The sequence below is a fragment of the Nyctereutes procyonoides genome, unplaced genomic scaffold (assembly GCF_905146905.1).
Source record: "Nyctereutes procyonoides isolate TBG_1078 unplaced genomic scaffold, NYPRO_anot_genome, whole genome shotgun sequence".
Lineage (NCBI taxonomy): Eukaryota > Metazoa > Chordata > Mammalia > Carnivora > Canidae > Nyctereutes > Nyctereutes procyonoides.
The window spans coordinates 78,274,083-78,301,832 of NW_026575125.1; the positions used below are offsets into that span (position 1 = coordinate 78,274,083).

General features: G+C 34.8%; 1 protein-coding gene across 2 annotated transcripts in view; it reads left to right on the plus strand.

Annotated features, from left to right (window-relative positions):
- RADX (RPA1 related single stranded DNA binding protein, X-linked) overlaps positions 1–27,750 on the plus strand; it is a 91,639-nt gene that overhangs the window by 46,721 nt on the left and 17,168 nt on the right. For both annotated transcript variants that reach the window (XM_055338651.1, XM_055338652.1), the window contains one exon: positions 26,562–26,852. In XM_055338651.1, coding sequence (XP_055194626.1) covers positions 26,562–26,852 — 291 coding nt within the window. The remainder of the gene's footprint in view (positions 1–26,561; positions 26,853–27,750) is intronic.

The window sequence follows — 27,750 nt, forward strand, 5'->3', positions numbered from 1 at the left end:
AAAACTGAGTAGGGCAGTAAGAAGAATCAAGGATGCCTCATTTACCTACTCTTTATCTTAATTTAATGGATTCAGTATTCCAGTTGGGCAGTTGTGTTAGTTTGCCAGAGCTGCCATAAAATGCCACAAACTGGGTGGCTTAAACAAAAGAAATTTGGTTTTATTTCACAGTTCTGAAAGCTACAAGTAGAAGATCAAGATATTAGCAGGTTTGGGTTCTCCTGAGGCCTCACACTGTGGCTTTCAGATGACCGGTTTTTTGTGCTGTGTTCTCCTGGTTGTCTGTGTGTACACATCTCTGGTATCTCTGTATATCCAATTTTTTTTATAAGGATACTAGTCAGATTAGATTTGGGCTGACACTAATAGCTTCAGTTTACCTTAATTGCCTCTATAAAGGCCCTATTTTCTTTAGAGAGTTTAATTCTAAGGTATTGGGGGTTAAGGATTCAAAACGTAAATTTGAGGGTAATATAATTCAGCTCATAGCAGCAATGTCATTAAGAGAAGGATTACATTTTTATTATGAAAAATTTCACATATATATAGAAATGAACAAAATAGTATAATGAACCCTCATTTTAAAATACAGGTTTTATTTTCACATATCCCAAGAGGAGGGAAATCACCAGGGTCAGTCAGGAGGCAGAGTGAGTGACAGGAAAACAAGATCATGAGTCATCATTGTGGCTTTTGTGGGAACAAGTGAACAAGGCAGATGAGCAGATTTAAGATTGACTAGTTTTAATAATTTCAGTAAGCTCTGATGTGTAAGGTCTGACTCTAGTCTGATCCCTGTCCCCTGGGTGATTAGGATAGGGGATTAGTGGCTTAAAGTATGAGACCCTGATAAAGGTGGTTGGGGTGTAGTCTCTGGGTTGGTTGGTTTGCATATGCAAGGTGCAGCTCCAAGGCAAGTTGTTTACGCTAAGAATTGGCTAGACCTGGGAGGGGCAGTCCATCTTGGGTCAGCAAAGCCCCAGATGTCAAAGCATCAGAACACATGGTTAAGACAAAACTACATGATCTCACTTATATAGAGAATCTAAAAAAGTCAGATTCATACAGACAGTGAGTAGAATGGTGGTTTCCAGGGGCGGGGATGTTGGGAAAATGGAGAGATGTTGGTCAAAGAATACAATGTTGTATTTATGGAGGATAAGAAGGTCCAAAGATTTAATATACAGCATAATAACTGTCATTAATACTATATTGAATACTGGAAATACACTAGGAGTAGATTTCAGGTGCCCATCATGTATGTGAGGAGATGATACATTAATTAGCTTAACTGTAATAACCATTAGTATTACTGTATATGTATATCAAATCATTATGTTACAAAATTTGAGTATATATGTTTTATTTAAATATAAAATTAAATATTAAAGATGGAAACAAAGAAAATTTATGAACTGAGGATGGAGAGAAAATATTAAGATATATATCTGACAAAGGACTGGTATGTAAGACATAATGAACTGCTAATGTGCAAAATTAAAAATGCAAACTAACCCAATTAAACATGGACAAAAGATGATTCTAACAGAGACTTAAAAAACAGATTTATGAGTACCCAGAAAGGATATGAAAATGCATTCAACATCATTAGTCATCAGGAAAATTCAAATTAGTACCACAATAAGGTACTACTACACACCCACCAGAATGGCTAACATTCAAAATCTGATAATTGCAAATGTTGGTGAGGATGTGGAACAACTAGAAGTTTTACATACCATTAGTGTGAATTTAAAATGATACAACCACATTGGACAGTGTTCTAGCTGGCAGTTATAAAGCAAAATGTACACCTATATTTGGACCCAGATATTTTACTTCAAGAGAGATTAAAAACCCTATATTCACAAAATGCTTATAAAGAATGTTATTAGTAGATTTACTTATAATAGCCCAAACCAGAAAAAAGCCTGGTTGTTCATCAATGGGAGAATGAATAAACACACTGTGATATATTCATGAGGTAGAATACTATTCAATAAAAAGGAACTAACTAATGATACATATAACAGAGCAGATGAAACTCTGAAATATTATGAAGAGTTAAAGAAATATTACACAAAAGAATACATACTGTATGAATTGATTTATATTAAGATCCAGAACAATCTGGATCTGTGGTAGAAAAATCAAAGCAGTAGTTGCCTTAGTATAGAAGTTGAAGTGATATATCAGATTGACTGGGAAGGGACACAAAGAAAATTTTGGGTGATGGCAATGCTCTGTATCTTGAGGGATTTTGATTACCTAAGTATATATATTTGTCAAGTGCACATTATTAAGATTTGTGCATTTCATTGTAAATGTTATATGAAAATATTTTAAACAGATATTAAACTGGATAATGATATGTATGCTGAGCCACCTATCAAAAAGGAAACAGAAGTCTGCAATTTATTTGAAAAGAATACAAATAAAAAAATACAAATAAAAAATAATTAATTTTTTTAAAAAAGACTACAAATAAGATGGATTAATGGATGAATAGAGATGGACATAGCCCATGCATTAAAATGGGAGAATTTAAATAGTGGATAGTGTTCTTGTAAAATTATTTTAATTTTGTTGTATATTTGAAATTTTTCATAATAAACTTGATGGGGAAAATACAGTATGAAAAAAATATAGTATGAAAAAAAATCACTTGGGTAGTACAGCCATGTTATCCATCACCCAGTTCCTAATAGTTATCAAGTATTGGCCAATTGTGTTTCATCTACACTTATGCTCACTCACCCTATTATTTGGACATATATTATATCACTTCATCTGTAAAAATTTCAGTATATCTCTAAAAGATAAAGACTATTTTAATATGACAATATCATTATCATGACTTTAAAAATCAGCAAAATTTCTTAATATCATCAAATATCCACCTTCCATTCCAATTTCCATTGTCTCATAAATGTCATTAAAAACTTTTTTTCATTTATTTGAATTGGGATCCAAATAAGGTCCTCCTATTGTAAGTGACTGATAAATCTCTTACAGATCCTTTTTAAAATTTCTTATTTAAATTTTAGTTAACATAGGGGATCCCTGGGTGGCGCAGGGGTTTAGCGCCTGCCTTTGGCCCAGGACGCGATCCTGGAGACCCGAGATCGAGTCCCACGTCGGGCTCCCAGTGCATGGAGCCTGCTTCTCCCTCTGCCTATGTCTCTGCCTCTCTCTCTCTCTCTCTGTGACTATCATAAATAAATAAAAAATAAATAAATAAATAAATAAATAAATAAATAAATAAATTTTAGTTAACATAGAGTACAATATAGCTTTCAGGAGTAGAACTAAGGAATTCATCACTTATACAACACCCGTTGCTCATCACAAGTGCCCTCTTTAATACCCATCTAGCCCATCCCCTACCCACCTCCCTCCATTAACCCTCAGTTTGTTCTCTGTCATTAAGAGTCTCTTATGGTTTGTTTCCCTCTCCCTTTTTCCCCCCTTCCCATATGTTCATCTGTTTTGTTTCTTAAATTCCACATATGAATGAGATCATATGGCATTTGTCTTTAACTTATTTCACTTAGCATAATACACTCTACCTCTATCCATGTCATTGAAAATGGCAATATTTCATTCTTTTTGGTGGCTAATATTCCATCATATATATGTACCACATCTACATATTTGTTCTTTGTGTCTATTTCACTTAGCATGTTTTCAAGGTTCAGGCATGTTGTGTGTATCAGAACTTCATTCCAAAAAGGAGTAAAATATGGCCGAATAATATTCACACATACATATATATGCCAATATAAATGTGTTATATATATTATACATGCCACATTTTGTTAATCAATTTGTCTGTTGGTGGACACTTGTTTCCACCTTTTAACTGTTGTGAATAGTGCTGCTATGAACACTGGTGAACAGGTACTTGTTTAGGTCCCTGTTTTTTATTCTTTTGAGTATGTACCTAGAAGTAGAATTACTGGGTCATATGATAATTCTTTGTTAAATTTTGAGAAACTGCCAAACTATTTTCTGTAGCAGTTGCAGCATTTTACATTCTCATGAGGAATGTATGAGGGTTCTAAGTTCTCTAAGTCCTTGCCAAAACTTCTTTTTTTTCTTTTTTTGTTTTATACCCATTCTGGTCAGTGAGAAGTGCTATATCATTGTCATTTTGATTTGTATTTCCCTAATGACTAATAATGTTGAACATCTTTTCAAGGGCTTTTTAGGCATTTATATGTCTTCATTAAAGAGACATTCATTGACTTCCTTTGCTTGTTTTTTAATTGAGTTGTTTGTCTTTTTGTTGTTGGATTTGGGGAGTTATTCTGCATATTAAATCCCTATCAGATATATGATTTGCAAATGTTGTCTTCCATTTTATAGGTTTCCTTTTCATTTCCCTGGTAATGTCCTTTGATGCACAAATAGGGTGGGGTTTTTTGCACATATCAATGTTTACTTATGACAATTAAACAATAAAATAGTGACAGAATAAAAATTCCTAAACTTCTGTAATAAGAGACATTTGAATCCATTATCCACATTGGCACCAAAGCAATCTTTTCAAAACACTATAACCAGTTCATATTTCTTGCTTAAAACATTTCACGAGGGGACGCCTGGGTGGCTCAGTGGTTGGGCGTCTGCCTTCAGTTCAGGGTGTGATCCCAGTGTCCTGGAATCGAGTCCCGCATCGGGCTCCCTGCATGGAGCCTGCTTCTCCCTCTGCCTGTGTCTCTGCCTCTCTCTCTCTCTCTGTGTGTGTGTGTGTGTGTGTGTGTGTCTGTCAGTCATGAATAAATAAATAAAATCTTTAAAAAAAAAAACACATTTCACGAGCTTCCTACAATTTGTAAAATAAAGTCCAGCTCATCAGCAAGGTAAAATACATCCTTCTTGGTTTACTCTTACTTATTTTAATGAAGTATAATTTGTCAGGTTTTCTTTCTTTACATACTTTATCAATGCTTCATTAAATATTTCTTTCAACCTCATGATTTTAATGTCATATCTAATATTCCATTGTCAAATCTAAGATCACAAAGATTTACTCCTGTTTACTTCTATGTGTTTTATGGTTTTAGTTTGTATATTCAGGTTGTTGGTCCTAAATATAAGAATATAACCTAAATATGTTGTTTTGAGTTAATTTCCTATATAGTGTGAAACAGAGATCCAGCTTTATTCTTTGGTATGTGGAAATTTAGTTGTCTCTATTCTACTTGTTGAAAAGAGTATTTATTCTTTCTCCATTGAATTGACTTGGTACCCTCGTTGAAAATCAAATGAACATAGATGTATGTGTTTCTTCCTGTGCTCTCATTTCTATTCCATTGTTCTACAAGTATGTCCCTCTGCCAACCAAGATCACGGTATTTTGATTACTGTCGCTTTGTATTAAGTTTTAAAATTGGGATGTGTGGGGATCCCTGGGTGGTGCAGCGGTTTGGCGCCTGCCTTTGGCCCAGGGCACGATCCTGGAGACCTGGGATCGAATCCCACGTCAGGCTCCCGGTGCATGGAGCCTGCTTCTCCCTCTGCCTGTGTCTCTGCCTCTCTGTCTCTCTCTGTGTGACTATCATGAATAAATAAATAAATAAATATTTAAAAAAAAATTGGGATGTGTGAGTCCTTCAACTTTGTTTTTTTTATTCCAGACTGTTTTAGCATTCAGGACTCCTTGTAATTCCATATGAATTTAAGGATCAGTTTTTACCATTTCTACAAATTAGGCTTTTGAAATTTTGATAGGGATTGTATTGAATATGTAGATCACTTCAAATAGTATCGATATCTTAATAATATTAAGGTTTCCAGGCCATGAACACGTGATATCTTTCTTTTCATTTAGGTATTCTTTACTTTATTTCAGCACTATTTTATAGTTTTTAGTACACAAGTCTTTTACCTTATTGCTCAAACTTATTCCTAGATATTTTATTCTTTTAGTAGCTATTATAATTGGAATTGCTTTCTTAATTTCCTATTCAGATTGTTTATTGTTGGTTTATAGAAAATCACCTGACTAGTGAGTGTTGATCTTGTAACCTGCAAATACAATGATTTGGTTTATTAGGTCTAGTTGCTTTCCTGCAGATTCTTGAAGATTTTGTATACATGGGATTATGTCATATGCATACAGAGGTCATTTTCTTTCTTTTTAATATGGATTAATTTTATTTCTTTTCTTATCTAATTTCTTTGAATAGAACTTCTAGTAAAATGATAAATAGCAGTGGTGAAAATGGACATCCCCGTCTTGTTTCTGTACTTAGGAGGAAAGCTTTCAGTACTTTGTCATTGAGTATTGGTGTTCAATTTGCCAACATACAGAATAACACCCAGTGCTCATTGAGTATTATGTTAGCTGTGTAGTTTTTATAAAAGCCTATTTTCATATTGAGGAAATTCCCCTGCACTGCTAGTTTTCTCGATTGTTTTTTTTTATAATGAACAGGTGTTGAATTTTGTCAGATGCCTTTTTTAAAAGTTTTTATTTAAATAATAGTTAACATACATTGTAATATTAGTTTCAGTTACTATACAGTGATTAGCACTGTGATTAAATACAGTGATTTAGCACTTCCACACAACACCTGATTCTCATCACAAGTGCACTCCTTAATACCTGTCTTATTTCACCCACCCCCCCCACCTTCCCTCTAATAGCCATTAGTTTGTTCTCCATAGTTAAGAGTCTCTCTCAAGGTTTGCCTCTCACTCTTTTTTCCCCTTTGCTACTTTGTTTTGTTTCTTAAATTCCACATATGAGTGAAACCATATTGTATTTATATTTCTCTAACTTATTTCTTTTAGGCTAATACTCTCTAGCTCCATGTCATTGCAAATAGCATGATTTCATTTTTTTAATGGTTGAGTAATACTCCATTGATATATAGATACACACACACCTTCCTTATGCATTCATCAGTCGATGGACACTTGGGCTGTTGCCATAATTTGGATATTGTAGATAATGCTGCTATAAATATCAGGGTACATGTAACCCTTTGAATTAGTATTTGTGTATTCTTTGGGTAAATACCTAGTAGTACAATTGTTGGATCATAGGGTAGTTCTATTTTTAACTTTTTTAATAAATTTATTTTTTATTGGTGTTCATTTTGTCAATATATAGAATAACACCCAGTGCTCATCCCGCCAAGTGCCCCCCTCAGTGCCCGTCACCCATTCACCCCACCCCCCACCCACCTCCCCTTCCACCACCCCTAGTTTGTTTCCCAGAGTTAGGAGTCTTGCATGTTCTGTGTCCCTTTCTGATATTTCCCACTTATTTTTAACTTTTGAGGAACCTCCACACTGTTTTCCACAGTAGCTGTACCAGTTTGTATTCCCACCAACAGTATATAACAGGGTTCTCCTTTCTCCACATCATCATCAACATCTGTTGTTTCTTCTGTAATTTATTTTAACTGTTTCTACAGGTAAGAGGTGATATCTCATTGTGGTTTAAATTTCATTTTAAAAAAGATTTATTTATTTATTCATGAGAGACACAGAGAGAGGCAGAGACAGGCAGAGAGAGAAGTAGGCTCCCATGAAGCAGGGAGCCCAGTGTGAGAGTAGATCCCATGACCCCAGGATCACACCCTGAGCTAAAGGCAGACCTTCAACCACTGAGCCACCCAGGAATCCCATGGTTTTAATTTCTAATTCCCTGATGATGAGTAATTCTGAGCATCTTTTCATGTCTGTTGGCTGTCTCTGTGTCTTCTTTGAAAAATGTTTGTGTCTTTGCCCATTTTTTGATTGGATTAATCTTTTTGGGGTATTGAGTCGTATGAGTTCTTTATATATTTTGGATACTAACCCTTTATCAGATATGTCATTTGCAAATATCTTCTCCCATTCCATAGGTTGCCTTTTGTTGGTTGTTTCCTTCATGGCGCAGAAGCTTTTTATTTTGATGAAGTCCCAATAGTTTTTTTTTTCTTTTATTTCCCTTGCCTGTACAGTTGAGGTCAAAGAGGTTGCTACATGTGTTCTCCTCTAGGATTCTTATGGTTTCAGATCTCGTATTTAGGTCTTTAATCCATTTGGATTTATTTTTGTGTATGCTGTGAGAAAATAGTCCTGTTTCACTTCATTCTTTTGCACGTTCCTGTCCAGTTTTCCCATTAGCATTTGTTAAAGAGACTGTCTTTTTCCAATTGGATATTCTTTCCTGATTTGTCAAAGATTAATTGACCATATAGTTGTGGGTTCATGCCTGGGTTTTCTATCCTGCTCTATTGATCTATGTGTCTATTTTTGTGTCCATACCATATTGTTTTGATCACTACAGCTTTGTAATATAAATTGAGGCCTGGAATTTTGATGCCTTCAGCTTTGCTCTTCTTTTCCAAGGTTGCTTTGGCAGTTCAAAATATTTGTGATTCCATACAAATCTTAGGATTATTTTTTCTAGTTCTGTGAAAAATGCGGGTGGTATTTTGATAGGGATTGCATTAAATCTGTAGATTACTTGGATAGTATAGACATTTTAAATATATTTCTTCTTCTAATCCATGATCATGGAATGTCTTTCAATTTCTTTTTTCCTCTTTGGTTTATTTCATCAGTGTTTTATAGTTTTCAGAGTAGGTCTTTCACTTCTTTGGTTAGGTTTATTCCTATGTATCTTACTGTTTTGGTGCAATTACAAATGGAATTGATTCCTGATTTCTCTTTCTGCTGCTTCATTATTGGTGTATACAAATGCAACAAATTTCTGTATGTTGATTTTTTATCCTGCTACTTTACTTTACACATTTACTGAATGTGTTTATCAGTTCTTGTAGTTTTTTGGTGGAATTTTTCTGGATTTCCATATAGAGTATCATGTCATCTGAAAATAGTGAAAGTTTACTTCTTCCTTGCCAAATTGGATGCCTTTTATTTCTTTTAATTGTCTGATTGATGTGGCTAGGACATCCAACAGTATGTCAAATAACAGTGGTGAGAGTAGACCTGCCTCGTGCCTGGCCATAGAAGAAAAGCTCTGAGTTTTTACCATTGAAGATGATAGTTAGCTGTGAGTTTTTCATATATGGCCTGTATGATGTTAACATATGTTCCCTGTAAACCTACTTTGTGTTTTAATATGCATGGTTGTTATACTTTGTCATATGCCGTTTTTCATATATTGAAAGGACTATACGGTTCTTCTCCTTTCTCTTATTAATGTGGTGTATCACTTTGAGTGATTTGTAAATAATGAGCCACCCTTGAAACCCAGAAATAAATCCCACTTGATCATGGAAATGATTTTTTTAATGTACTGTTAGATTCAGTTTTCTAGTGTTTATTGAGAAGTTTTGCATCATGTTCATGAAGGATATTGACCTGTATCTCTCTTTTTTAGTGGAATATTTATCTGGTTTCAGTATCAGGGTAATGTTGGTCTCATAGAATGAGTTTGGAAGTTTTCCTTCCTTTTCTATTTTTTTGGAATAGTTTGAGAAGAATAGGTATTAATTCTTCTTTGAATGTTTGGTAGAATTCACCTATGAACCCATCTGGTCCTAGACTTTTGTTTCTTGAGAGATTTTTTTTAAATTTCTATTTATTTATAATAGAGAGAGAGAGAGAGGCAGAGACATAGGCAGAGGGAGAAGCAGGCTCCATGCACCGGGAGCCCGATGTAGGATTCGATCCCGGGTCTCCAGGATCGTGCCCTGGGCCAAAGGCAGGCGCTAAACCGCTGCGCCACCCAGGGATCCCTCTTGAGAGATTTTTTTATTATTGATTCAACTTCTTTGCTGGTTATTGGTCTGTTCAGCTATTTCCTCCTGTTTTCATACTGGTAGTTTATTTTTTAAAGATTTTATTTATTTATTTATTTATTTATTTATTTATTTATTTATTTATGAGAGACATACACACACACACACAGAGGCAGAGACACAGGCAGAGGGGGAAGAAGGCTCCTTGCAGGGAGCCCAATGTGGGACTTGATCCCAGGACCAGAATCACACCTGAGCCAAAGGCAGACGCTCAACCACTGAGCCACCCAGGCGTCTCTGTATTAGTAGTTTATATGTTTGCATGAATTTATCCATTTCTTCCAGGTTGTGCAATTTGTTACAGTTTTTCATAGTATTCTCCTGTAATTATTTGTATTTTTGTGGTGTTATTTTTCCTTTCTCATTTGTGATTTTATTTGGGTCCTTTCTGTATTCTTTCTGATAAGTCTGGCTAGAGGTTGATCAGTTTTATTAATTTTTTCAATAAACCAACTCCTGGTTTCATTGATCTGTTCTACTGGGGTTTGTTTGTTTGTGTATCATTTATTTCTGCTCTAATCTTTATTATGTCCCTCCTTCTGCTGGCTTTAGGCTTAATTTGTTCTTTTTCTAGCTCCTTTAGGTGTAAGCTTAGGTTGTTGATTTGAGATTTTCCTTGCTTTTTGAAGTAGGCCTGTATTGCTATATAGTTCTCTCTTTGGATAGATTTTGCTATATTCCAGAGGCTTTGGACCATTGTGTTTTCATTTTCACTTGTTTTCCTGTATTTTTTTTTATTTCTTTTGTGATTTCCTGGTTGACTCATTCATTGTTTAGTACATGTTATTTAACCTCCATGTATTTGTGGTCTTTCCAAAAATTTATTGTGATTAACTTCTAGCTTCATAATGTTGTGATCAAAAGAGGTACATGGTGGGGTGCCTGGGTGGCTCGGTGGTTGAGCGTCTGCCTTTGGCTCAAGGTGTGGTCCTGCAGTCCCAGGATTGAGTCCCACATCAAGCTCCCCTTGAGGAGCCTGCTTCTCCCTCTGCCTGTGTCTCTGCCTCTCTCTGTGTGTGTCTCTCATGAATAAATAAATAAAATCTTAAAAAAAAGAAATACATGGTATGATTTCAATCTTTTTGTATTTGTTGAGGCCTGATTTGTGATCTAATATGTGATTTATTATGGAGAATGTCACATGTACACTTGAACAGAATGTGTATTCTGTTGTTTTAGGCTGGAATGTTCTGAATATATCTGTTAAGTCCAGAGTGTCATCCAAAGCCATTGTTTCCTTCTTGATTTTCTGTTTAGATAATTTGTTCACTGATGTAAGTGGGGTAATTAAAGTCTCCTTCTATTATCATATTATTATCAGTTCCTTTATTATTAATTGTTTCGTATAGAGTGATCCCATGTTGGGTGCATGTTTAGAATTGTTATGTCTTGTATTATCCCCTTTATTATGTACACTGCCCTTCTTCATTTCTTGTTACAATCTTTGGTTTAAAATCTAGTTTTTCTGAGATAAGTATGGCTACTCTATCTTTTGACATCCATTTGCATGATAAATGTTTCTTCATACCTTCACTTTCAATCTGCAAGTGTCTTTAGGTCTAAAATGAATCTCTTGTAGGCAGCATATAGGTGGGTTTTATTTTTTTATACATTCTGACACCCTATGTCTTTTGATTAGAGCACTTGGTGCATTTATATTCAGAACAATTTTTGACAGTTACGTATTAAATGCCATCTTATTACTTGTTTTGTCATTGTTCCTGGAAATATCCTCTGTTCCTTTCTTGTCTGTCACTTTTGATCTTTCCCTTCCACTCAGAGTCTCCTTTAATATTCTTTCAGCGCTCATTTAGTGGTCCCAAACTCCTTTAGGTTTTGTTTGCCTGGGAAACTCTTTATTTCTCCTTCTATTCTGAATGATAGCCTTACTGAATAGAGTAGTCTTGGCTGCAGATTTTTCCCATTCAGTACTTTGAATATATTATGCCAATCCCTTCTTGTTTGCCAAGTTTCTTTTTTTTAATTTATTTTTATTTTTATTTATTTATTTATGATAGTCACACACAGAGAGAGGAAGAGGCAGAGACACAGGCAGAGGGAGAAGCAGGCTCCATGCACCGGGAGCCCGATGTGGGATTCCATCCCGGGTCTCCAGGATCGCGCCCTGGGCCAAAGGCAGGCGCCAAACCGCTGCGCCACCCAGGTATCCCGTTTGCCAAGTTTCAATTGAGAAATCTCCAGCTAACCTTATGGGTTTTCCCTTGTAAGTTAAGGACTTTTTTTTTTATCTTGTTGCTTTTAAGATTTTTTTCTGTATCACTATAATTTGTCAACTTAAGTATAATATGTCTTTTTTTAAAGATTTTATTTATCTATTCATGAGAGACAGAGAGAGAGAGAGAGAGAGAGAGAGAGAGAGGCAGAGACATAGGCAGATGCAGAAGGAGGCTCCACACAATAAGCCCAATGCATGACTCAATCCTGGACCGTAGGATCACCCCCTGAGCCGAAGGCAGACACTCAACGACTGAGCCACCCAGGCATCCCAAGTATAATATGTCTTTGTGTTGGCCTGCTTTTGTTGATTTTGATAGGTTTTCTTGTGCCTCCTGGATCTAGATGTCTGTTTCTTTCCCAGATTAGGGAAGTTTTCAGGTATTACTTCTTTATTTTTTTTTCTTTTTTTTTTTAATTTTTTTTTTATTTATTTATGATAGTCACACACAGAGAGAGAGAGAGGCAGAGACACAGGCAGAGGGAGAAGCAGGCTCCATGCACCGGGAGCCCGACGTGGGATTCGATCCTGGGTCTCCAGGATCGCGCCCCGGGCCAAAGGCAGGCGCCAAACCGCTGCGCCACCCAGGGATCCCGGTATTACTTCTTTAAATAAATTTTCTTTCCCCCTTTCTCTCTCTTCTTCTGGGACTCCTATAATACAAATGTTAGTACATTTGACTGAGTCGCTGAGGAGTTCTTTCTCTCTTTTGTTAAGCTTCATTATTTTCCATTACTTTGTCTTCAAGGTCACTAATTCATTCCTCTGCTTCTTCCAGCCTAATGCTCATTGCATCAAGCCTGTTTTCAATCTCATTTATTACATTCATCTCAGGTTGATTCTTTTTAAACTCTTTTTCCCTGTGGTAAGAGTATCGCTGATGTCTTTTATTCTCTTCTCAAGCTCAGTGGGTGTTCTTATGATTGTTGTGTTAAATTTTCCATCAGGCATGTTACTTATATCTGTTTCACTTAGATCTCTGGCCATGGCCTTATCTTGTTCCATCATTTGGGGTAGATTACTCCATTTTGGCGTTTTATCTAAGTCTCTGCCTTCTCTGTGCATTAGAAAAGCCAGTAATGTCTCCTGCTCTCTCTTTAATGTGGCCTCTTCTCTCCCTTTAGTTGTGGAGTTTATTCTATCAGTTTTCAGGTCTATTTCTGGGGTATTTAGGATGATTTTATGGTTGTCTAGATGTGTTCAGGGGACGAGATGTGCCTAGGGTCCTCCTACTCAGCTGCCATCTTCTTCTAACTTTCTGGATTATTTGTCTTGCCAGAACTAACCAGAAGCCTTCCTGGTTTCTGATAATTTAAGCCATCCTAGGACAGAATGTCTGTTCAACTAGGAAATGTGCTCCTCCACATTTGCCTTCTGACACAAGCTCTCAGATGCCTTGTTTGGCATCAAATAAGATGATTATAATCATCTTATATTTCCTTCATTCTATTCATATAATAAGTATTTCCTTCATTCTATTGATGTGATGTATTATATTTACTGATCTTTTTTGTTGAACTACCCCTCCATTTCCTGGCCATGGTGTATAACCTTTAAAGAAGTTATTGGAATTGGTTTGCTAGTATTTTGTTGAGTATTTATGCATCTATATTAATAAGAGATGTTAGTGTTTTCTTTTCTAGTGATGTGTTTATCTGACCTTGGTATCAGGGCAATACTGGCCTCATAAAATGTGTTAGGAAGTCTTCTCTCATCTATTTTTTGGAAGATTTTGGAGATGGATTGGCATTAATTCTTTATTGTTTGATAGAACTCACCACTGAAGCCATCTGATGTTGGACTTCACATGTTTGGAGGATTTTTCAGTGCTCATTCAATCTCTTGTTATAGATCTGTGGAGATTTTCTATTTCTTCTTGAGTGAGTTTAGGTGATTTATTTCTAGGAACTTCTCTATTTCATCTAGGTTATCTAATTTGTTGGCATATGAATGTTCATAGTATTCTATTATAATACTTTCTATTTCTGTAATGAATCCCACTTTCATTACTGATGTTAATTATTTGTGTTTTCTCTCTTTTTTGGGGGAGTCAGTCTGGGTAAAGATGATCAATTCTGTTGATCTTTCAAAGGATGAACTTTTGGTTTCATAGATCCTATTATTTTTCTATTCTCCATTTACTTTATGTCTATGTCTGCTTTAAGCATCATTTCCTTCTCTTGAGTTTAGTTTTCTATATTTCTCATTCCTCAAAGTATAATATTAGGTAGTTGAGGTCTTTTTTAATACTACTCTTTCAGCTATAAATTTCCCTCTGACAGCTATTTTCACTGTAGTCCATAAGTTTTATGTTGTATTTTTGTTTTCACTCATCTCAAGATATTTTATAATTTCTCTTGTGATTTCTTCTTGACCTGTATTTAAAGAAATCCACATTTGATGCAGGTTTGCTATGCAGCTTCTGCCCATCTTCAGGTCAGGGGTTAGAGCCATAATGGTAGGTAACCCAGACTGTATACACATACATAAACATGTGCAGACATATATACACACACAGAAAAGTATATTGTTTAATTTCCACATATTTATGAATTCCTCAGTTTTCCTCCAATTATTAACTTCCACTTTTCATCCCATTGTGGTCACAGAACATACTTTGTGTCGGCAAGGATATGGAGAAAAGGATCTTATGTGCTGTTGGTGGGAATGTAAATTATACATTGATATAGCCATTTAAAAAACAGTATGCAGATCCTTTAGAGTACTGAAAATAGATCAGCCTACCATATGCTCTCTCTCTCTCTATATATATATATATGTATATATATATAGATAGATAGATATAGATATATCTGACTGAATATACATGTATATATATGACTGATATACATATATGACAGATAGATAGATAGGGACATAGAGACATAGATATGATATATCTCCAAAGGGAATAAAAACAGTATCATGGATATCTGCATTCCCATGTCTATTGCAGCATTATCACAGTAGTCAATATGGTAGCAACTTTCTTGTCCATCAACTGATGAATGGGAAAAAAATTGATCTATCTGTCCGTCTATGTATATATAATGGAATAGCATTCAGCCATAAAATAGAAGGAAATTTTACTATTCTGACAATGCAGATAAACCTGGAGGACATTGTGCTAAGTGAAATAATCCACACATAGAAACACAAAGATTGTATGATCTTATTTGTATGTAGAATCTAAAAAAGTAGTACTCAGAAACCCTGAGAGATTAGAGGGTGCCAGGAGCTGAGGATTGTGTGAAACAGAGAGAAGTTGGTCATTGCATACAAACTTGCAGTTATAAGATGAGTAACTTCTAGGGGATCTAATGTACAACGCATAATGGTTATAGTTAATACTATATTTAATATTTTAAATTCTCTAAGAGTAGACTTTACGTGTAACTGCAAAAAAGGTAACTATGAGGAAATAAATATTAATTAGCTTAATTGTGGTAATCATTTCACAGTCTTTCTTTCTCTCTCTCTCTATATATATATATTTATATATATATATAAAACTATCACATTGTGCACTGTAAATATATACAAGTTTTGTCAGTTGTGCCTCAATAAACATGAAAAAATAAAAACAAACAAGATACTTTGTATAGTTTCAGTCTTTATAAATTTATTGAGGCATATTTTGTGGCCTGATACACAGTTTATCCTGGTGATACTTCATGTGGTTTTGATAAGAATGTGTATTACATTGTTGTTGAATAAAGTGTTCCATATATGTTATAGTTTTATAATGTTCACACCTGTCTTTCCTTATTCCCCTTCTGTTTAGATATTCATCCATTATTCAAACTGCCGTATTGAATTCACCCACTATTATCATAGAACTGTCTGTTTCTCCTTTTAGTTCTGTAAAAGTGTTTTTCCACATAATTTGGGACTGTGTTTTTAGGTGCATATTAATTTGTAGTCGTTATATCTTTTTGATAAATAGACTCTTATCAGCATATAATATTCTTCCTTCTCTCTTGTAACAGTTTTTTTTCTTTAATTCTGCTTTGATATTAGTATGGCCCTCCAGCTCCCTTTTGGTTACTATTTGCATAAAGCAGATTTTTTCTATTGTTTTACTTTCAATTTACTTATGTCTTTGAATGTCTTATAGAAAGGATCTATTTTTTTTAAAAAAAAGAAAGCATCTATTTGCCTGTTTTTCCACTTGCCAATCTCTGCCTTTTGTAGAATATAATCCACTTATATTTAATCTAATTATTGATGCAAAAGGACATATTTCTGCCATTTGTTGTTTTCTGTTTCTCTTATACCTTTTCTGCCCTTTGTTTCCTCTGTTACTGCCTTCTTTTTTGTTCAGTAGATTTTTTTTTATAATGACTGGTTTGATTTCCTTCACATTTATTTTTGTATATATTTTTAGGTATTATATTTGTGGTTGCCAGGGGGTTAAATTTTACATCATAAATTTATAACAATGTAGTTTAAATTCATACCAACTTAAGTTCAAAAGCATATAAAAATTGTGCTCCTATACAGCTCTCACATTCCCCCATTTATGTTCTTGTTATTCCAGATTACATCTGTATACATTGTGTGCTCTATAAAATGGATTTATAATCATTTTGTATATTGTTTTATAGGTATTTGTTTTTATGTAGAAAATAAAAAGTAGAGATACAGACTAAAAATACAATTATCTTGGCTTTTATATTGGCCCATGTAGTTATTTTTAATAGAGATCTTTATTTCTAAATGAAGCAAGTTACTGCCTAATGACCTTTCATATCAATTTGAAGGACTGCTGTTAGCATTTCTTATAGGGTAGATCTAGTGGTAATAAACACCTCCAGCTTCTGTTAATTTTCTAATGTCTTAATTTCTCCCTCATTTTTGAAGGACAGTTTTGCTGGATATAGAATCTTATGCTTATATTTTTTTGTTTTCCTTAGCAATTTAGATATATCATCCACTGCCTTTGTTTTCTTTGGATATAGAATCTTTGGTTGATGGGGTTTTTTTCCAATACTTTAAGAGATTCACACAAGAAAGGTTATAACCAAACTGATGAGAAGCAAAAAAAGAGGCACCATGAAAGTAGCAAGAAAAAAGTGACTCCTCATGAGTAAGGGAGTCTCGTTAAGATTAATGGCAGATTTCTCATCAGAAACCACAAAGCTAAAAGTCAGTGGGATTTCACATTTAGTTTTTCCTACTTGGAATTTGTTGAGCTTTATGGATGTGTACATTCATAACTTTCATCTGATTTGGGGATATTTTTTGCCATTATTTTTGTTCTTTTTTCTCTCATCTCCTTCAGAGACTTGTATAATTTGAATATTGGTCTGGTTGATGGTGTCCAACCAGTCCCTTACACTCTACTTTTCATTCTTTTTTTTTCTTTCTGCTCCTCAAACTAGATAATTTCAATTGAAATACTTTCAGATTTGCTAATTATATCTTCTGCCTGCTCAAATCTTCTTTTGACTCCTCTAGTGAATTTTTCATTTCAGTTATTGAGCTTTTCAGCTCTAGAATTTCTATTTGATTACTTTCTATAATTTCTTTATCTTTGTTGATATTCTCAATTCTTTCATACATTATTTTCCTGGTTTCTTTTAGATCTTTGCTCATGTTTTCCTCTCACCCTTTGAACATACTTAAGATAGTTGTTTTATTTTTTTAGTTTTTTTTAAAGATTTTATTTATTCACTCATGAGAGACACACAGAGAGAGGGAGAGAGAGGCAGAGACACAGGCAGAGGGAGGGAGCCCGATGTGGGACTCAATCCCGGGTCTCCAGGATCACGCCCTGGACTGAAGGTGGCACTAAACCTCTGAGCCACCGGGGCTGCCCAAGATAGTTGTTTTAAAGTGTTTGTCTCAAACATCCAAAGTTCAGACTTCTTCAGAGACTGTTTCTATCAATTTATTTTGTTCCTTTGAAAGGACCATACTTTCCTATTTATTTGTATAATTTTGATTTCTTTGCAAAAACTAGAAATAAAAACATTAAAATATGGTAACTGGAAATTCTCCTCCTCGGGATTTGCCAGGGTTTTTAATTTTTTTAATATTTTATTTATTTAGGAGACACAGAGAGAGTGAGCAAGAGAGAGAGCACAAGCAATGTGAGAGGCAGAAGGAGAAGCAGGCTCCTCACTGAGCAGGGAGCCCAATGTAGGGCTTGATCCCAGGACCCTGAGATCATGACCTGAGCTAAAGGCAGACATTTAACCCAATGAGCCACCCAAGTACCCCAGGGCTTTTAATTTTTTAAGTTGTAGTAGTCCATTTGTCTAGTGACATTTCCCAGAATTTTTTCAGGCTGTTTCTTGTTGCATGTGATCATTGAAATTTCTTTTACTTAGCATGTATTATTTTTTTGGCAAGTGTTTCTTTAAATAACAGGAACTGAAAACTGAGATACTAGCCCTTCCAATCTTTGCAGACTGGCTCTATATTTAGGCTCTCCTTCAATACTTAGATAGACTTACACCTAGCCTAGGAATCAGCCCAGGGAGAAATGTTACGATCTCAGGTTTTTCTTGCATATGCATCTTACCCTGAGTGTGCACTTGGCTTTCTAAATTTCCAAAGATACAGGAATGCTTTTGAATACATCAATTTCCCAAAAGAACTTTTGCCCCTGGCTTTTCCTGTCTGGCCTTAGGGCATTTATGTCTCAACTGTAATCTAATGCCCCGGATATCTTTGGGTTGTTTGTCTACCTTCTAATGTTTTGCAGCAATGACCAATGCTATTCCAGCCTGCTTGAGTTCCAAATGAGGTGGAACAGAGACAGGAGTCTTGTATCAGTCCTTTAGAAAGCTTCCAGAGAGGTTAGAACAGACCTCCACAAAAATTTGTTAATAGTATCTGCTCTGCTCCCTCTAGAACCTAGAACTAGGGTCCCATACTAGGAATACAGGTTGCCTTCTTCAAAGGCAACCTTGCTGCGGAGAGGGGGGACAAAGGCAAGTAAAAATGCCGTAAAGTTTTCCTACTTCTTGATTCAGCATTCACTTTGTTGCTGTAAACTTTGAATTGTTTCTAGATTTCTGACAAGCAAGGTCATTTCCGACAGTTTCTGCATATCTTTTAATGTTTCTGGCGGGGGGGGATGGAAGCTTTCAGTTGCCTATTCTACCATTTTGGCCAAATCATAAAGTTTTGTTATTTCTTGATATTGTTGGTGGCTGCTGATAATAAATGCTTAGGTCCATTAATTCATAAGACACTGCAAATTGGTCATGACCTAATTCTATCATTCCTTCTTCATTTAGTAGCTGAAACACCTTTATAAGGAGAAATTTCTTCTGATTTATTATTTGGTTAATAAAATATACAGTTCATTGAGGAAAAGCAGAATGGATGCTTGATTCTTTCTCTTTATCAATTTTTAAAATTGAAATTGGATCCCTAGAATTTTCCAGATCACCAATTACTTGTTTGTTTTAGGTATTTTTCATAATGTTATGAACTCATGGATTTAAGTATATTTGATGTGTTTTTCCATTGTAATTACCATCCTCATTATTGTCACGCTATCTCATCTTTGGCTAGTAGGAAACTTGAAATTTCCTTATGAATCCTTTTGATATAATTCTAATGGTTTGCAATAGCTTTTTGATACCTGGTTTGACAAAGTATATCCATGCTCATTGTGAACATTTTCTGCTACAGACATGGAATCAGCTATTTCTCCACAGAGCTCTGGTATTTAGACATTATGGATGTCTATTGATACTGGTCTAGTTATTATTTCTAGGCCTTTGCAGTGGACAGAACTAGAAAATGTACTCAGCTGACTGGTTGGTTGCTTAGTTAAGACAAAATATCTTATGATTTCATTTTTATATTTTCAATTCACATTCTCAACTACAGAATTTTGACTTAGGAGATAAAGATAGAAGAGGCATTTTTCCACTCCCAAGAATCCTGGCTCTGAAGGCCCTGGAAATTACAGGATCAGAATATTATATAATTTGTTTGCATTCACCACATATAAAAACAGTTTCAGAATAATCACTTCAACATTTGCATCCACAATATTACTATAAACAATTAAGGTTTATTTTGTTAGTTTGTTTTGCAGTATGCCCACTAGGAATACATTAATTATTATTCTTTAAAGCCACTTGTGTTATTTCTCTTTGTATGGTTATACTATCCACTTGATACACATTTAGGTTCATTTCTTTTATTTTGATGCTTAGGTTCATTTCTTTTATTACTTTCTTTAAATAAACACTTAATTTTCTAAATTATTTCCATGGTTCAATAGTCAAGTATAGAAAAAGAATATATATTTAAAGAAATTTAGCTTTTATCCCTGCTCCTTTCACCTGTCCTTGCCCACTGTAGGTGACTTTTTAATTTACCCTATCATATATTTTTCCATTGTTTGTTTTATAATATAAGCAGATATGTTTGTATTTCAAAGAGAGAGAATGAGTCATGCTCCTCTTTCTTATATAAATATGATACTACTACTTTTGAGAATAATTTGACGATACCAAATATGTTATACCCTCTGACCTATGTGTTGGGTACACAAGGGACATGCTCTAAGATGTTTATTGGAGCTATTGTAAATGATGTGACAATGAAGATAAGGATGTATGTATCTTTTCAAGTTAGTGTTTTTGTATTCTTTGGATAAGTACCCAGAAGTGTAACAGACCTATATGGTAAATCTATTCTTAATTTAAAAACAAAACAACCTCCATGCTTTTTCCCTACCAGCTGCACCAGTTTATATTGCCATCAGCAGTGTATGAGGCCTCCCTTCTCCCCACATCCTCTCCAAAAGTTATTTCTTGTCTTTTTGATAATAGCCATTCTCACAGGTATAAGGTGATATTTTGTTGTGCTTTAGATTTGTATTTTCCTAATAATTAGTGATGTTGAGCTTCTTTTCATGTGCCTGTTGGCCATCTATAGGTCTTCTTTAGAAAAATATCTATTCAGATCCTCTGCCCTTTTGTTAATCAGGTTTTTTTTAATTGTTGAGTTGTAGGAGTTCTTTCTGTATTTTAGATATTAATCCCTTATCAGATATATGCAAATATCTCCTCCCATTGACAGGGTTGCCATTTGTTTTAATGATGGTTTCCTTTGCTATGCAGAAACTTTTTAGTATGATATAATCCCATTTTTGTTTTGTTTTCCCTTGCCTTTGGAGTCAAATTCAGAAACACATCTCTAAGTCTGATGTCTTAGTGCCTTAGGAGCTTACTGCCTATGTATTATTCTAGGAATTTTATGGTTTCAGGTCTTACATCCATGTCTTTAATGCAGTTTGAGGTAGTTTTTTTAAAGATTTATTTATTCATGAGAGACACACAGAGAGAGCAGAGCACGGCAGGGAGAGCGGCTCCTGCAGGAGCCAATGGGCTCGAGACACGGGCAGAGGGAGAAGCGGGCTCCCTGCAGGGAGCCCAATGTGGGACTCGATTCCCGATCCTAGGATCATGACCTGAACCGAAGGCAGGCACCCTATGAGCCATCCAGGCGTCCCTTGAGTTAATTTTTGAGTATGGTATAAGTTAGTGGTTAGTCTCATCTTTTTGCATGTGGCTATCCAGTTTTCTCAGCACCATTTATTGAACAACTGTCCTTTCTCCATTGTGTGTTCTCAGCGTCTTTGTCATAAAAGAATTGTCCATATATGTGTGAGTTTCTTTCTGGGCTCTCAGTTCTATTCCATTGATCTGTGGGCCTGTTTTTATGCCAGTATCATACTGCTTACATTACTATATAGCTTTGCAGTATATTTAGAAATCTGCCTGTATGATATCTCTAACTTTGTTATTCTTTCTAAAGGTTGCCCTGGCTGTTTGAGGTCTTTAGTGGTTCCATACAGATTTTAGAATTACTTGTTCTAGTTCTGTGGAAAATTCCATTGGGATTTGGATGGAGATTGCACTGAATCTGTAGATTGCTTTGAGTAGTATGGACATTTTAACAATATTAATTTTTCTAGTCCATGAACACAGAATATCTTTCCCTTTGTTTGTGTCATCTTCAGTTGCTTTCATCAGTGTCTAATAGTACAGTTCTTTCACAGCCTTGGTTAAATTTATGTTTGGTATTTTATTCTTTTTAGTACAGTTGTAAATGGGATTGCTTTCTTAAATTCTCTTTCTGATAGTTATTAGTGTATAGAAATAACACACATTTCTGTATATTGATTTTGTATACTGCATCTTTACTGAATTTGTTTTTTAGTTGTAAAAGGTGTTTTTAGTGTAAAAGGTGTTTTTTAGGAATATATATAAAGTCATATATATATGACTTTACATATATATATATGCTTTTTATTTTCTTGCCTTATTGCTATGGTTAGAACTCCCAATACTCTATTGAAGAACAGTGATGACAGAGGATATCTTTGTCTTATTCCTGATCTTAGAGAAAATGCTTTCAGTTTTTCACTGTTGAGTATGACAGTAACAATATTGTTGAGATCACAAAACATTACAGGTAGCCTCTGACTTACACACTTTTTTTAAAACTGTATTTTATACTTGCTACTGAGTGAAAAATACCCTGTTCTTTTTTAGCCTTGTAGATCTTGCACCAAGATGGAGTTAGTGGATGCAAGAGGAGGAAGAGGCAAAGAAAATAACTCCTCACCCTCCCAAATGCTTCCATACATCCCTGACCATCACTTTTATCCATATAACAAAATTCTCAGAGTAGATTTTGTGAAGAAACAAAATCACCATTCCTACATACATACATTTATATGTTTTTTTTACCTCATAACCTTAATGTGGTCTTCTACTGAAGATTTTCCCCACTAAACATGTCTCTTCTCACCAGAAATTGGGTAAAATGAATCATTAAAATAAGTTATTATAATTATGTAATCATATATATGTATGTGCATCTATACATACCAACAAGCCCATAATTTTGCTAGGTAATTAACCTGTATCTTTGTTGTGCATTAGGCTTAAAAACATAATGTGTCTTATATTATAATTTTAGTAGTATTCAACTAAAAATAAAAGAATTCCAGTTCATAATTTTCCATCATATTTTTAGAAAAACCTAAACTCTAGATGTATATATGTCTCCTAATTATTGCCTTTGAAATCTTGTTGTTCACTAACAATGACTGACAGTATCTCTTGTATTGAATTCATGCCCATTTGTAGTAACTGTGAACATGTAATCAGGGTATTTTCAGAGGAATTTTTCAAATAAACATTTGTACCTTGCCAGTCCTTGCTAAGAACACTCAAAGCATAGCAGATATTCTGACTTATTCCTGACAGGGCCAGTCATAGAAGTTTTTTCCTGTAAGGTAGGTATAATAATTTAGTTTTTAAAAAACTGGAATAGCTTATAACTTTCCTTTGCATGTTCTTTTAGAACAAGTAAGTCAGGAATGTTCACTATAACTTGAGTCATTGTAAGAGCTACTTGTTCTAATTAAGTACTTTTACTAGTTTTGGGAAAGGAGATTTGTTTTAGAAGATAAAAAAAGGGGAAAAAAGATAAAAAAGATTAAATCATTCTACAGTTCTCAGTTTAATACTATTAACTGAGTTTTCCTCTTGGCTCTGATTGATACCATTCTTTTTCATGTGTCATCACATTTCTTATTCTTTTTGTTATCAAGCATTATCATAGAATTTAAGTGTGTTCATCAACTGAATTTTGAACTAAACTCTTTTGTAATATTGCATTATTTTGAATTTTTGGTGAGTAAGAAGTATATATTCAACTTCATCATCTCTTACAACTCAGTCTAGTACTTTACCCCATAAGAAATTTTTAGTAAGTTTCTGGCTAGGTTTAAAAAACTAAGAAAGTAGTCTGGGAATAAGGTATGTTTCAAAAGCAGGAGTGGTATATTAACCACATTGAATCTTTGCTGTTGAAATCCCCTTCAGTCTTAGCAAAGTTTTTTTAATGCTAGGATAATAATAAACACCAAGGCATATACCACGTGCAAGGAAACAATTCAGCAACCTTGGTAAACTCTGAAACAGAGGTGCTGTCAGTTTGTCTCAGCTAGCAGAACTGACAACATGAGAGTCTTGTTCCAAAATCTATTTTTTTCTGATTCTGCCATGTGTCTTCAGTTCTCAGGGCATATTATTCAATTAAAATATTATTTTACCAAATTCCTTAGCACAGTATCTGGAATATATATAACAAGTGTTCAGTAATTATTTGCTGAATGAATAAATGTCATAATGTGTAGGGAAGAAATTATATTCTGCCTCAGAAAATAAATGTGTTAGATAAACTGTACATAAGTGATAAATTGACTTGATGATAAAAAAGTAATCAAAAATTGAAGAGGGGGGATTCCTGGGTGGCTCAGCGGTTTAGTGCCTGCCTTTGGCCCAGGGCGTGATCCCAGAATCGAGTCCCACATCAGGCTCCCTGCATGGAGCCTGCTTCTCCCTCTGCCTGAGTCTCTGCCTCTCTCTCTCTCTGTCTCTCATGGATAAATAAATAAATAATCTTTAAAGAAAAATGAAAAACAAAAATTGAAGAGGTCTTCTTGAAGGAGAGTTATATCAATGAAATAGACTGTATTTTGTATCTGTTCAGGCTACTTTTAGCGAAGATTAACAAAATTTTATCAGAAGCTTAAATTCCACCAATGGTGAGAGGTGGTCCCATGTCTAACAATTATGAATTTGAATTAACTTGAATTTGTCACTGAATATAAAAGGAATATATGTTTATTTAAGGGTGTTTAGAAAATACAGAAAAAAAGAATAAGGAAGGTAATTACAAATCTTCACAGAAAAATAATATCTATTTTTAATATTTTAGAGGAAAAGCTTATTTTGAAAATGAATGTAGTCCTCTCTTCACTTCAATAAGAATTACCTTTTGGACATTCAATTTACTTTTTAAATTATTTTTTTATTGGAGTTCATTTTTTTGCAAATAGTAAACTGATATTTATTTAGTTCATTATAATATAAAACATTAGAAACATAGAGAATTAAAGTTTTTCCTTTCATTGTAAAAATGTTACCAACGGTAGTTTGAACAGCATTTGCCTTTTTTTTTTTTTCATCACATTACTTACATTACGAAGCAAGTCGTTTTTCTATGCCTTTGCCTTTGTGAATTGTCATATTCCTTTCTAAGTTTGGATCAGCTTCCAACATTTTATCCTTTGCACTTTCAATGTTATGAAATATCTCTGAGAGTTCTCTTAATGTGAATTTTTTTCTTGGCATCACTTCCTCCAGGACATCTTCATCCTATTTGTCACACCACTTTTCTCATTTATGTTGATAATTTCACTTTCAGTAGGTTCCTTTGGCTGCATATATAAAGTCCCTCAAATTGGCAGCAGGATTGGAATTCCCACCATCAGCTTTTTCTTCTAGAATTCTATTTATCCTTAATTCACATTTCTCCTCCAACGTTATCACTTTGTTTCTTTTTGACACTTTCATCCTTTTTAGCCAATTCCCCCTCTCAATGATCCATTTTTGTAAAATGTCATGTAGGTTTATTGCTGAGAAGCAAAGAGGCAACACAACTACACACTTTTTCATCTCTGCATGAACTGAGTAACAGATACACCATGACTTTGAAAGAACTGATTGGTCACTGATCATAGTGATTTGTGGATTGAAAGACTATTAGTGAAGTTTTCACTTCCTGCACTTACAATTAATATATTGTGCTAACTGAAATTTAGATCATATCATTGGGACTCTGGTGTTCTATAACTAAATTATGATAATTGACATTTGTGCATATGGGAACTTGTGCATATAAAGTGAGGACTGTCAGTATAGAATTTTAGAGCTTCTATAACTTCCTGGTTATCTCTTGTAACATTAAAAAAATGCCTCTTTTTGGGACGCCTGGGTGGCTCAGTGGTTGAGCATCTGCCTTAGGCTCAGGGCGTGATCCCAAGTCTGGGATTGAATCCTGCATTGGGCTCTCTGTGAGGAGCCTGCCTCCCCCTCTGTCTATGTCTCCGCCTCTCTCTCTGTCACTGTGTCTCATGAAGAAATAAATAAAATCCCTAAAAAGTCTCTTTTTATCTCTAAGAATATTCCTGCTTTATTGTAAACTTTGCCTGATATTAGTATAGCTATACCTTTTGTTTATGTTTGAATATTGCGTCTTTTTCCATCCTATTACTTTTTATCTTTCTGTGTAATTATATTTATCATAATTTGTTTGACGTCAATATACCATTATTTTTCAGGCTAAATTTTCCCACTGGAGTATTTAAGTCTAATTACATTGAATGCATGTAATTAATGATATTTAGTTTTTTTTATTGGAGTTCAGTTTGCCAACATATAGCATAACACCCAGTGCTCATCCCGTCAAGTGCCCCCCTCAGCGCCCGTCACCCAGTCACCCCAACCCCTCACCCACCTCCCTTTCCACCACCCCTTGTTCGTTTCCCAGAGTTAGGTGTCTCTCATGTTCTTGGACATTCAATTTACATTTTATATGTGGTCATTTGATTTTTAAAGTTAAACTATTCCTCATTAATCTGTGCTTATTTTTTTTTGTACTGAATGACTTGATTTGGTTAGTTTACAGGTCCTCATTGTGTCTCATTGTGTCTTTAACAGGTCGAGAAAGCACAAGCACTAGTACCATAGGGAAAGCCAGAAAAACTATAAGCGATAGGTGGGAAAGCCAGCTATGGAGAGAGAAAAAGTTTGGCTTAATAGATCACCTGCATTACAGCCATGTTTATCCTGAAAGTATCCCACGGAAGTTTATTTTTGAGCAGAGAAAGTTTCTTACTGAGCAGTTTAATTCTCAGCCTGCAAAATACATACCACCGGAGGGAAGGCCCCCAAAACTTGATGACTTTAAGAGCGCCCGAAGCCTTGGGCATTTTGAAGTGACCATCCTAGGTAAGTGAAGTGTTCTTTTCTTTGAATATTATTAATTTAATATATTTTATATATATATGATACTATTTTGCTTGAAAAAATTAAGCTCCCCACCCCCAAAAAATATATTTATTTAGCTCAAGCCAATCGAGAAATGGAGCAGTAGTTCTGGAATACATTAAGCTCTGTGGGCTTTTAACATCGGCAAGTCCTGGAAAAGTTTTTGGGCCAAGAAGAATGGGAACCAGGGTAACTTTCCTTACCCCTGACCACATGACTACTTCTAAAATTGATTTTGTATTTCTTTAGGCACCACTTTTTTGCTCATGTTTTCTGCCTCTTTCTCAGTGCACCTGAACTGTTGAGAGGTAAAATGTGGGTTAAAGAGAAAAGGGATACTAAACAAGAGAAGCTCCTATGAACAGAAGTCTGTTTAGCCTCTAAAAAAATAAAATTCTCAACTAAGGTTGTAACAGAAAGAAGATAAAAAACTTCCCTGGTCTGCAAGGGAAAGTAAACTGATTTTCTTGGGTTGTTCAAAACTGAGAAGTGTCTATAGGACTTACAGAAATTTAAAAGTCAGCACATTTTTTAAAGAGAACAACCTGATGGTCACCAGAGGGGAGATGGGTAGGGGGCTGGTTTAAATAGGTAATGGGGATGAAAGAGGGCACTTGCTGCGATGAGCCACCCGATGTTATATGGAAGTGCCAAATCACTATATTGTGCACCTGAAACTAACAACACACTGTATGTGCACTAACTGGAATTTAAATACAAACTTAAGGAAAGTCAACACATTTTTTAAACTTGTATTTAATTTTATATTTGTTTCCAATGAATGAAAAGTACACAAAAAATTAATTCTAAAAGAAAATCTTAGCCAAAATAAGGAAAATTATTTGTATTTATGTCTAAA